Source organism: Nilaparvata lugens, chromosome 14 (assembly GCF_014356525.2).
Source record: "Nilaparvata lugens isolate BPH chromosome 14, ASM1435652v1, whole genome shotgun sequence".
Lineage (NCBI taxonomy): Eukaryota > Metazoa > Arthropoda > Insecta > Hemiptera > Delphacidae > Nilaparvata > Nilaparvata lugens.
In genome coordinates, this window is record NC_052517.1 from 624,335 (window position 1) to 636,760 (window position 12,426).

A 12,426-nucleotide genomic window follows, 5' to 3' on the forward strand; every position below is an offset into this window, starting at 1 on the left:
TTATATTTTTCATAATTAAGATGAAATATTTTGTTAATTAATTATTAATTCTACAATTTTAAAAGTCGATCTGGCAACAGAGCAAAGCGAGAAAGAGATAGCTCTATCTGCTTTGTTGAATGATAGACAGGGATAGCAATACAATTGCTAATCAAACACTGCCATCATAACGTGGACCTCACTATAGAGTCAATTATGGCAATAAGCTTAGCTTCATTGTGTGTGAGTGTGTGTGCGTGTGTGTGTGTAGAAGTCGCAGCTGATTCAGCTGCAGCTGTAACAGCTGATTCGGAAAATGAGAAGCAGCAGCTGGAGAAGAAGAAGCAGAAGAAGAAAAAGTTGAAAAGCAGTTCATTACGATCAGCTGTTCGACCCAGCAGACTTGACCTTGCCAAGGTCGCCAGGCCGCTCAGCTGTGGTGGAACCCCTCCCCCTTCGCCTTTATCGCAAGGTTAGGTGGATTCCGAACCCCCGGCTCGACCACTAACCGTAATATAGATGCGCCCTAACATGAATGCTCCGTGCTTCACTAACATCTACTGGACAGAGAAAGAATTGCATTGGTTCTTATGAGAAGGTTCACACAAGACAGAACACTGGTGTAAACACCCCCATAACATCCAATGCTATTGTTTTTAGTCAATTATTGTAACGGTGGTATGGACATTGTTACCAACATGACTAATGGTGGATTTTGTGGACAGGGGTACCAATACTGCATCTAATAATATTGTAACAACTTCATGGTGATTGATATCTATAACCCATTTGGTTTATGGCTTGTTTTGAGTATGACCTTTGAATGTTTCTAGAATTGTCCTTGAATGTTTTTGAAGTGGATTGTATTTGTGTATATGTGTATACTTACCAGCCTAACTAAAATCAGCTCTCTCGCTTTAATAATAATTTCAACATGCTTTGTCTCTTGTATGTTTTGCTTGTGACTGTTTTATTACTGTAATCTATTCATTCTATTTAGGGCCGGTTTCCAAGCTCGGCATTCAGCTAAGTTCTAGACTTTAAACAGTTGAAGTCAGAAAATGGGCTTTCCGAAACGGGGCGTAGTCGTAGTCATTGTCATAGTCACGTTTGAATTAAATTTCGAAAAACTAGAAAATTGAACACAAAATAAAATGAAGAGAAAATAGTGTAAAGTTTCAGCTATTTTGAATTTATTATCCAGGAATGTTTTTTTCCTACAGATACCTTGAAAAGTGACCATTTCTGCACTAATTTCAGGCCGCAAAGAATCACTTTTCCGCTCTAGTGCGCAAAGTATTACTTTGCGTACTAGTTGCACAAATAACTAATTTCGTCAAGGAAAAACGTTTCCAATTATAGAAATGAGAAAATAAATATTTATTTTGCGACTACGTTCCGTTTTTGAAAGCCAATTTTCTGACTCCAGCTGTTTAAAGTCTAGAACTTAGCTAAATCCCGAGCTCGGAAACCGTCACTTACTGTTAGGCCCGCCGCAAAGTAGACCCACGCTAATCCATGCCACTCCAACCCACGCCACTCCAATGTTTTGTAAACCATTGCTAGGCTTCTCCAGACATCTGTGTAATACAAATGCAATGAATAATCCACTTGTCAGCTGATTGATTATGAATAATACCATAGCAATGGTTTACAAAACATTGGAGTGGCGTGGATTAGCGTGGGTCTACTTTGCGGCGGGCCTAAATCGTTTCAGATTTTGATCCAGACAGCTAAATAGCAATTGAAGGAGAAACTTTGATTTTTTAAAATGAGCAACATTTTTAATATTTTGGAAGCTTTCAACCTGAAATGTGTGATGAGTCGAAATAAATATAAATAATATATTAAATAAATATAATATAATATTAAATAAATAAATATAATATTAAAATGATATTGTTGATAAATAAGCAGGCATTGTAAATAATTCCTGCTTTACTTTTTGAAGACTGGATTATTTTCGAACGAGAAATATCCAATCACTGAATTTTACTGTGTAATAATATCACAGATTGTGTATTAATATATAATTTATTGATTCCTTTGAGAGATTAATTAAAAATTAATTTGTTTTTGCAGATGCGAAGGACGACCTAATAAAGCAATCTCCAACCGATGACCAACAAAATACTGGTGAGTGAGCTTGATAGCAATAATATACGGTAAATTGCAAAATGGTTTGAAAGTAGATGAAATCTTATTGTACCTACACTTTTTTTAGAAATAAAAGAATTTCGAATTTCGTAGATATGTGAGTTGAGCCTGGTTTTCACTGGTAGAGTTAGTGGTCGAGTAGGTTGGCTTACCAACTCTACTCTACTCTCTTGGTCGAGTAAGGCTCAACTCACACTTAGGCGACTCAGGTGGATAAGAGACTGGACTCTAGTGGAGAGCATGTGTTTTGAAATGGTGACGTCGTGGAGACTTGAATCGACTGGTCTGAGTGTCGCCATTTGGAACACATGCTCTCGAGTAGAGTCTCTTCTCTTCTCGACTTGAGTCGCGTAAGTGTGAGTTGAGCCTAACTGTTTTCACTACAATTGAGAATAGTAGGTAAAGTGTGTTGTCCTAGTGAACAGAACTAACCTTAGAATGTCAATACGGAACACTAGGCTACTCTTCTAGCTGGAGACTGTTTTCATTAGTATAGTAGTGGTAGAGTAGAGTGAGAAACGGTGGTGGGGAAGGCAAGTGGTAGAGTACTATCCTACTCTACTCTACTAAAAACTAGTACTCTACCATTGGGAGAGTTTATTTATTCATTCGTGGATACAATATTACAAATCATATAAAATAATATGATTCGGTAGGAACAACAGGCTTGGCCCAAAACTATTCCATTCCCAAATTTTGATAATGTTACATGTCCATAAAAATAGGTTATGTTTCCACTGTAAATAGTTCAAGCTCAATTTGTCGTCCAAAAATAAATACGAGATGAAAATTTTAAATTTAGAAGAATTAAAACACCAAACGAAAGTAAAATATTACACTTTCAGTGTATCAGTGGTTTTTTTGAGAATTTTTTAGTCTTTTTCATTCAATTTCTATCCGAATTTGGGAAAGGAACAGTTTTGGGCTTTAAGCCTGGTGTTCCTTTGCCAACCATTCATAGTTGAGAATGATGTGAGTATCAATGTATAAATGAATAAATGATATTTGTTGTTGTGATTGCAGACGTTGACCAATCCCACCAGAAGCGAGTCTCGTATCTGAAACAAATTTGGACGGAAAATGCTAACCGAACTTCACCCACCCCACCCAGTAGCTCTCACCTGTAAGTCTAACTAATCATTTTCCACTAATTTCCATAAATTCTATTGGTTTGTATCTAGTTTTAGGAGCAGTTAAACACTATCCTCTATTCCGCTCAAAAATTGAACTCTGATATTCTACATAATACCATAGAGAAACAATAGCATAAGTTATGTTACAATATACTTTGCCAGCTCATATAAAAGAAATGACTGGTACAAAATTCAGAGATCAATTAAAGAAGGAGCTGCTGTCCATATGCGCGTACTCAAATGAAGAGTTCAGAGAGTACTACGAGTGTCGAAATGGGGTTTGGAGAGAATAGAAAAAATATGTATTGACTTTTCATGTGCCTATTTATGTTCTAAACTACGAGCGTCGAGATAAGGTTTGGAGAGAAAAAAATATATATTGACTTATCATTTATGTATTTATGTTCTGTATTTTATTGACTTACGACATTGACAAGTCCAAATACCCCTTTTATAGGAGGTCAGTGGATGGAAAATAATAATAATATAAAATGGATATGGTTGTCAGTAAACAATTTTTATTTTCCTTGCCCTATTACCATAGGTAAGGGAATTATTGCCATAGAGTAACACTAGTGTAAGTAGATATGCCATGGTATAGGGCGTTTATGTCGCAACTTTTACTGTTATCCCAAGCCGATTATTGTCGAATTTTACTGTTTTGTTGGGAGTGTAAGAGTGTATGAACGGCACAATATGAGAGACTACCAGTGTCACACAGCTTCACGGGAAAGAATTACATGAACTATCGGCTTGAGATAACAGTAAAAGTTGCGACATAAACGCCCTATGTCATGGGATATCTACTTGTGCTATTGTTTCTCTATGATAATACTGTACATGTGTATTTTAGGCATGCATTACACAGATGTGTGGCGAAGCCGGTGAACAGGTCACACCAGATACTTGTGGATGAGTATCTGCAGGACCTCCGGACCTGAGCCCAAAAAATGGCCGCCGTATGTGGTGGTCTTATAGGAATTGCTACTGAGAAGAAATCACTAATCAGCTGTTGGAAAGCGTCTCAGTTCGTCGAAATCTCAGTTTGTCTAGTTCCCGTTTGAAATATCAATGCCGGCCACCACCTAAGGCGGCCATTTTTTTTCTAGGCTCAGGTCCGGTAGTATATAGGAGGTCCTGCAGATACTCATCCACAAGTATCCGGTGTCACCTGTTCACCGGCTTCTCCAGTCAGTTAAAAAAACTGTCTTCCAGACAATCAGCTGACAAGTGATTACACAGATGTGTGGAGAAGCCAGTCTATTGCTGTATTTCCATAAGGTCTATAGTTTCAATCAGGTACTTGTGGATGAGAATACTGCGTGAGGTCTACTGTTGCATGCAATGAATAATCCACTTGTCAGCTGATTGATTATGAATCATTCTATAGTCTGATTGATCCTATCTCCAGAGTAGATTGACCGAGTGAAGTGAGGTCTAAGATTCAAGTCGACGGTTTGGCATTTCTCTTAATGTTTGAATGTTTATATTTTGCGCATTTACGGCGAAACGCGGTAATAGATTTTCATGAAATTTGACAGGTATGTTTTTTTAAATTGTGCGTCGAAGTATATACAAGGTTTTTGGAAATTTTGCATTTCAAGGATAATATAAAAGGAAAAAGGAGCCTCCTTCATACGCCAATATTAGAGTAAAAATCTGGTGTGGCGCACTCACACTACTTTCCTTGCCGTTATGAAAATTGATCACCTGACGCTATTGTTCCCGCGCATCTCAAGTCTACTATTCAAAGATTTGAGCCAGCTGGTGACAGGGCAATAACGATGGAGACACACATAAGGTCTGCTATCTCTTCATAGTGAATCATTTAATAGAATCAACAGTTGCCAACAGTTTGCAATTGGATAATCACATTTTCTCGAATTTCGAGCTTACGAGTATTTTCAATTTTAGGTGAAAATGTTACTCAACATTAATTGTAGAGATTTTCATGCTCAATCTACTCCACTTGATTTTTTTCGTTTCAATTGTATCTGAAGCCTGATAATTGGGAATCTATCTGCATTGATGGGGCGAAGCTCCTGAAATTTTTACAGATATGGGACTTGTGGCAGTTGATAGAGCTTATTGATGACTAATTTAGGTATGAATTTGATCAAAATCGTTGGAGCCGTTTCCGAGAAAATCACGAAAAACCCTGTTTTTGACAACATTTTCGCCATTTTAGCCGCCATCTTGAATTGCATTTGATCGAAATTGTTCGTGTCGGATCCTTATAGTGAAAGGACCTCAAGTTCCAAATTTCAAGTCATTCCGTTAATTGGGAGATGAAATATCGTGTACACAGACGCACATACACTCATACACACACACACACACACACACACCACACACACACACACACACACACACACACACACACACACAACACACACACACCACACACACACACACACACACACACACACCACACACACCACACACACACACACACACACACACCACACACACACACACACCACACACACACACATACATACATACATACAGACCAATACCCAAAAACCAGTTTTTTGGACTCAGGGGACCTTGAAACGTATAGAAATTTAGAAATTTGGGTACCTTAATTTTTTTCGGAAAGCAATACTTTCCTTACCTATGGTAATAGGGCAAGGAAAGTAAAAATCAGACTATAGAATTATTCATCATAAATCAGCTGACAAGTGATTACACAGATGTGTGGAGAAGCCAGTCTATTGCTGTATTTCCATAAGGTCTATAGTTTCAATCAGGTACTTGTGGATGAGAATACTGCGTGAGGTCTACTGTTCACAGAACTACTAATACTAGTATCTATACAGTGATATCGTAGTATGGAGGAATTCCTTTTCCTTTCATATTATCCTTAAAATGCAAAATATTAAAAAACCTTGTGTATACATCGACGCGCAGTTGAAAAAGGAATATTCCTGACAGACAAAAGAAAATCCACTGCGTTCGGTTAATTAGCTTTGATTATTGCGAATTCTATTCTATTTATTTAATTCATTCATCCATGGATACAATAATTACAAATCATATAAATATGATTGGGAAGCTATCAACAGCCAACAGGCTTCTTGAATCTAAGATTAAAGTCGACGGTTTGGCATTTCTCTTAATGTTTGAATGTTTATATGTTGCGCATTTACGGCGAAACGCGGTAATAGATTTTCATGAAATTTGACTGGTATGTTCCTTTTTTAATTGCGCGTCGACATATACACAAGGTTTTTGGTAAAGTTGGCTAAGCCAACAGGCTTGGCCCAAAACTATTCCTTTCCAAATTTTGATAAATTAATAAAATGCCTAAAAATAGGTTATGTTTAGCTGTGTTTTCAAATCTGTTTTGTCCTTTTGATTTGACAGAAACGAACGACTAAAGAAGAAGAAGAAACGGGAAGACGGGGAAGCAGCGGCAGAACAGGATGAAGGCCCCCTAGTGGTGGTGGAAGGCAGCCTGATGTGCAGTGTGCTTGATACTGCATCTAGTGGTACTGCTAATAGACGAGTGGCGCTATCTAGCAGCCAACAGTGGAACCCGGTGTGGGCGATTCTCAGGGGACCCGTCCTGCATCTGATGCGGCTCAAACAGGCTGAGGTGAGACTGATCACGTTAAGGTGCGTACAGATATACGCGCCGCCAACATCAGCAATTCACTTTTAATCAGCTGATGCCAACCTTTTTATATCTATACTAGCCGTAAGGCTCGCTTCGCTCGCCATATCCGTCTAGCCAGGGGGCTCCGCCCCCTGGACCCCCGACTGGATCGTCCAAGAATAAGATTAGCAGGCTCGCTTTGCTCGCCTGCATTTTTCATTTGGGCATTTTTATCATATGTTAGGACAATCCAGTCGGGGATCCAGACTAAACGTCTGGCTAAACGGATATGCGAGCGAAGCGAGCCTGACTGCTAGTAATATAATATTCACAGGATTGAAGTAGCAGTGCCCAATCAATTTTTCCGCGATAAATGCATTTAAATCTTCAACTTGGTGCCAACCTAACAAAGTCAACTCAACTTAATGCCAACCTGACAAAATTATTAATTTAGTTGCCAGTTAACAACTGTTTCGAAGAGGTACTCTATCTAGATTATAGTTCTATATAACATATGATATGGTAATTTCAATTATAATTAAGAGATTGGGAGAAGAAGAATATACATGCTAAAAGACGAACTTTAAACCCTTAAAAACAACCCATAGAGTTAAAATATTGCCAAAAGATTTCTTAGTGCGCCTCTAAAGGGCCAACTGAACATACCTACCAAATTTAAAAGTTTTTGGTCCGGTAGATTTTTAGTTATGCGAGTGAGTGAGTGAGTGAGTCAGTCAGTCAGTCAGTGAGTGAGTGCCATTTCGCTTTTATATATATAGATCTTATACCGTTTCTGTAAAAATACAGATAGTCAGCTGATTAAAAGTGAATTGCTCATGTTCGCGGCGCGTATATCTGTACGAACCTTTATGATGGCAGTGTTAAAATAGCAAAGGTATTGCTATACTTGTCTATCATTCAACAACGCAGATAGTGCTATCTCTTTCACGCCCTGGTCTTTTTTTTCCAATTCAATTCAATTTATTCACACACACACATAAGATACATCAATATGAAATAAAAATTAATTACATCAATAAAAAGACGGTCTGTTGCCAGATCGTCTTTTAACAATGCAGAATTAACAAAATATTCCACCTTGATTATGAAAATTCATCATGAAATAATTGGAAAATATAATTTCCAGCTTGATAAAATATAATTGATTATTTTATCAATCATTTTTTTTATCAATCAATTATTTTATAATGGATAATGAACAGTCTACAGATGAAATAAATTGGAAGTTGAGTAGTTGAGACGTGATGATGCGTCATTCGTGAATTTCCTATCCCCTACCTGTATAAGCCAGTTCTTTCCTTTATTATATTATAGATGTTTTATTAGAAAGACGGTCAACTACGAAAGAAGGGAAGGCATAACTTGAAACTTCCAAATTATATTATTAAAAGTATTTTTTTTTTTCGGTTCGTGTTTAAAAATTTCTCTTGTAAGTGAATATTCTCTATTTTAAAAGTAATTGAGTGTAGGAAATTATTATTATTCTGGTATTTGAAACATCTAAATTCAAAAGAATGGTTTGTATAAATATTTTTGGACTGAAAATATTGTGGAAATCTAGAAGACATAACCTCATTTCGGACTTTTAATGTTTGATTGATTGATTGAGTACTTTATTTATGTAGATTACAATATACTGGCTTATACACTTATATACAATAGCTTACAATACAGCAAAATTATAGATGAATTTACATAATATAGACTAAGAAAATAATTATTGAACTGTATATGATATGAAAAAGTAATTTGTAATATAATAACTATAGATATTATATTGTTATGCATCTACATAAATTGGCGGAGCTTTGGACATATCAATGTCCATTCTTCGGAAAGAATATTAAAAATATCCTCCCCACTAACTCTCTACCAAAACGTTAATTTAATTAATTAAACTAAGGATTTATCTAGGAGATAATGTTGGGAGAGAAATAGTACAAGGTATTCTTAGTTTTTCTCTCCCGATCTGTGCTTCATTGTAAAAAAGAATAAATAAAGAATATAGGACAGTATTTAAAATAAAAATTACAATTCACTTTCACTCCATCAACAACAAATGAAAATTTAAATTCAATCTATCAAACTACGGTATTTGAAATTTAAAACAAAAATTGTGATTCATCTTCCCGTCCTAAGCGACAAAATTCAAATTTCAATTATTTCTAGAGAATTCTATCTGTAATTCAAATTGTATTTAAATCAAAAAAGAGCTGCGAATTGAACAGTAACTTAAGTAGGACTTGAGAGTGAATTAAGTAGACTTTTTGCAACACCCTGTTGTATAGATAATTGTAGGCCTTTAAATCTGTGCAGTATAAGTATATAGCCAACTATTTATAAAGTATAAGCAGATAGTAGAGAGAAGGCCAAAGGAAGTGAATTTCAACATTGAAGCCTAAATGAAATGTTGATTCGGTGTTAGGCCCAACAAGCACGCCAAGGTATGTGATAGATAGCTAAACAATAGGGTCACTGGCCTTAACAACCAGAACAAGGAGGAAAAGAAAAAGAAGAAGAAGAAGAAGGAAAAGATGGAAAAGAAGAAGAAGAATATGTAGAAGTAAAATCAACTGTAGTAGCACCTAGTGAATGTGTTACATATTTTCCTCCTATTTTTTTTATTTATTTATTTATTAGAACAGTCACAAACACGATATTTGGAAAGAGAAACAGGCAATTGCCCAAAACTACTTCAATTCCTTGATTTTGGCACATAAATAGTCCAAAGTGAGGTTAAGTTTAAAATTTCTGTTTTCACCAAAGATTAACACTCAGAGAATACGTATTCGAGATATGACTGATGAATTTTGAATTTCGAAGGGTTGATAAGAGCCGGAAATAACACTAAACAATCCGAAAGTTTCAATAATATTGAAATAAACTTGAAAATTTTGAGCAGAAAAATTAAAACTACTATCACTGCAACTATCAGCTGATTTTTTCCGAATTTTATTGTATTTTTAGGCTTCCTCATCAATCTCTGCAAATTAATGGCCGGTTTCCGAGCTCGGGATTCAGCTAAGTACTAGACTTTGAACAGCTGGAGACAGAAAATTGTTTTTTTTCGAAACGGGGCGTAAAAAACTAGAAAAACTGGAAAACTAGAAAATTGAACACAAAATAAAATAAAGAGAGAATAGTGTAACGGTTCAGCGATTTTGAATTATTTAGGAATGTTTCATTTCGTCAAGGAAAAACGTTTCCAATTATAAAAATCAGAAAATAAAGATTATCATTAAAACTGCTACTACGCCCCGTTTCGGAAAGCAAATTTTCTGTCTCCAGCTGTTCAAAGTCTAGAACATGGCTAAATCCCGAGCTCGGAAACCAGCCCTTAAAATGCTTATATTACGAGGATAAATTTCTTCCTTGAAGAAATGAATAATTCGAACCAATTGAATGTGTATTTAGTAGGGAAGTGTGTGGTAATAGATGTATTGATAGAATTTTTAGAACTAAAGAGTGGATAATATTGAACAAATGGAAATAAATTTGCATTTGTTCAAATGCTAATTAATGAATAATTATTTAGCATTTGTTCAAATGCTAATCAATGAATAATTATTTAGCATTTGTTCAAATGCTAATAATTGAATAATTATTATTAAACGTAATTCCAATTAAATGCTGTAAATCACCCCGAAGACTTCTGCTACTGCAAATATTGACAACAGGGTAAACAGCTAGAAACTTATCATAATCAAGGACTGATCTCGGTTCAATACAATCAACAATAAATTATTAAACAAAATCCCAATTAAATGCTGTGAATCACCCCGAAGACTTCTGCTACTGCAAATATTGACAACTGGGTATTGACAACAGCTATATGGAAATTCGATGAGCACCACTATTCAAAAATCATTTGATAAATAAAAAAGGCAATTAGGAGGTACTGGGTTCGATTCCCGGGCTGACAAATAATTTTTGTATAGTAGTGCTCATCGAATTTTCATCTAGCTGTTTACCCTGTTGTCAATATTTGCAGTAGCAGAAGCCTTCGGGGTGATTCACAGCATTTATTGGGATTTTGTTTAATAATTTATTATTGATTGTATTGAACCGAGATCAGTCCTTGATTATGATAAGTTTCCTTAGTTATCTAAGGAGATATATAGATGGGCGGAATATGATAACAAGAGGATACTATTTAACACACGCAATCTGTGAAAGTGAGAGAGAGGGAGAGAGATGAAGCCATGCATGAAGGAGGAAGTAGAAGAAGATGAAGAAGAAAAATGAGAGAAGACTTAACAGGGCTTCCTCTAGAATTGTAGCTGAACTAGAGAAGAATAACAAGAAGACAAAATTATGCAGGAGTTGAATAGTATAAGACTGATTCAAAGAGAAGAATATGGAAAAGAAGAAGCAGAAGAAGAAGGAGGAGAAGAAGTAGAAGAGGAAGAAGAATTAGGCGAAAGTGAGCTAGCAGCGGGCATAGTTTGTGTTGCATAACGGCTACATCCAAATTAGTGGAAAAAGTCACACTTGAACGAATAAATGGCCCACATCGGCACCCGCATAACTTCTGTCTTTTTCTTCTTCTCCTTCTTCTTCTTCTTCTTCTTCTTCTTCTCTTCTTCTTCTTCTTCTTCTTCTTTTTCCTCTTATTCTTCTTCTTCTTCTTCTTCTTTTTCCTCTTATTCTTCTTCTTCTTTTTCTTCTTCTCCACTCTGTCACTTCCTCCTTCTTATATCTGTCAGACTCTAGCCATCTATCGGATTCTATCGATCGTCAATTGTCTGCTCAATTATCTGTTTTTACTTTGCTTGCCCTGCTACCATAGGTAAGGAAAGTATTGCTTTCCGAAAAAATTAAGGTACCCAAATTTCTATACGTTTCAAGGTCCCCTGAGTCCAAAAAAGTGTTTTTTTGGTATTGGTCTGTATGTGTGTGTGTGTGTGTGTGTGTGTGTGTGTGTGTGTGTGTGTGTGTGTGTGTGTGTGTGTGTATGAGTGTATGTGCGTCTGTGTACACGATATCTCATCTCCCAATTAACGGAATGACTTGAAATTTGGAACTTAAGGTCCTTTCACTATAAGGATCCGACACGAACAATTTCGATCAAATGCAATTCAAGGTGGCGAAGAAAATGTTGTCAAAAACAGGGTTTTTCGTGATTTTCTCGGAAACGGCTCCAACGATTTTGATCAAATTCATACCTAAAATAGTCATCGATAAGCTCTATCAACTGCCACAAGTCCCATATCTGTAAAAATTTCAGGAGCTCCGCCCCATCAATGCAGATAGATTCCCAATTATCAGGCTTCAGATACAATTGAAACAAAGAAAATCAAGTGGAGTAGATTGAGCATGAAAATCTCTACAATTAATGTTCAGTAACATTTTCACCTAAAATTGAAAATAAGCTTTAAATTCGAGAAAGTGTGATTATTCAATTGCAAATTATTGTTGATTCTATTAAATCATTCACTATGAAGAGATAGCAGACCTCATGTGTGTCTCCAGCGTTATTGCCCTGTCACCACCTGGCTCAAATATTTGAATAGTAGACTTGAGATGCGCGGGAAC

The 12,426-nt window shown here is 36.2% G+C and overlaps 1 protein-coding gene across 6 annotated transcripts in view; it reads left to right on the plus strand.

Moving 5' to 3' along the window:
- The window catches only part of LOC111055426 (rho GTPase-activating protein 21-B), an 87,128-nt gene that overhangs the window by 25,996 nt on the left and 48,706 nt on the right, over positions 1-12,426 (plus strand). For 3 of the 6 annotated variants that reach the window (XR_005572832.1, XM_039440435.1, XM_039440437.1), the window contains exons 12-16: positions 251-451; positions 2,062-2,115; positions 3,160-3,255; positions 3,483-3,489; positions 6,639-6,870. Coding sequence is in view for 5 of the 6 variants with exons in the window: in XM_039440435.1 (XP_039296369.1) it covers positions 251-451; positions 2,062-2,115; positions 3,160-3,255; positions 3,483-3,489; positions 6,639-6,870 (590 nt within the window). In the remaining variant the exon portion in view is untranslated. Of the gene's footprint in view, positions 1-250; positions 452-2,061; positions 2,116-3,159; positions 3,260-3,482; positions 3,490-6,638; positions 6,871-12,426 lie in introns of all 6 variants that reach the window. The other 3 variants (XM_039440436.1, XM_039440438.1, XM_039440439.1) reach the window with 3 other exon arrangements.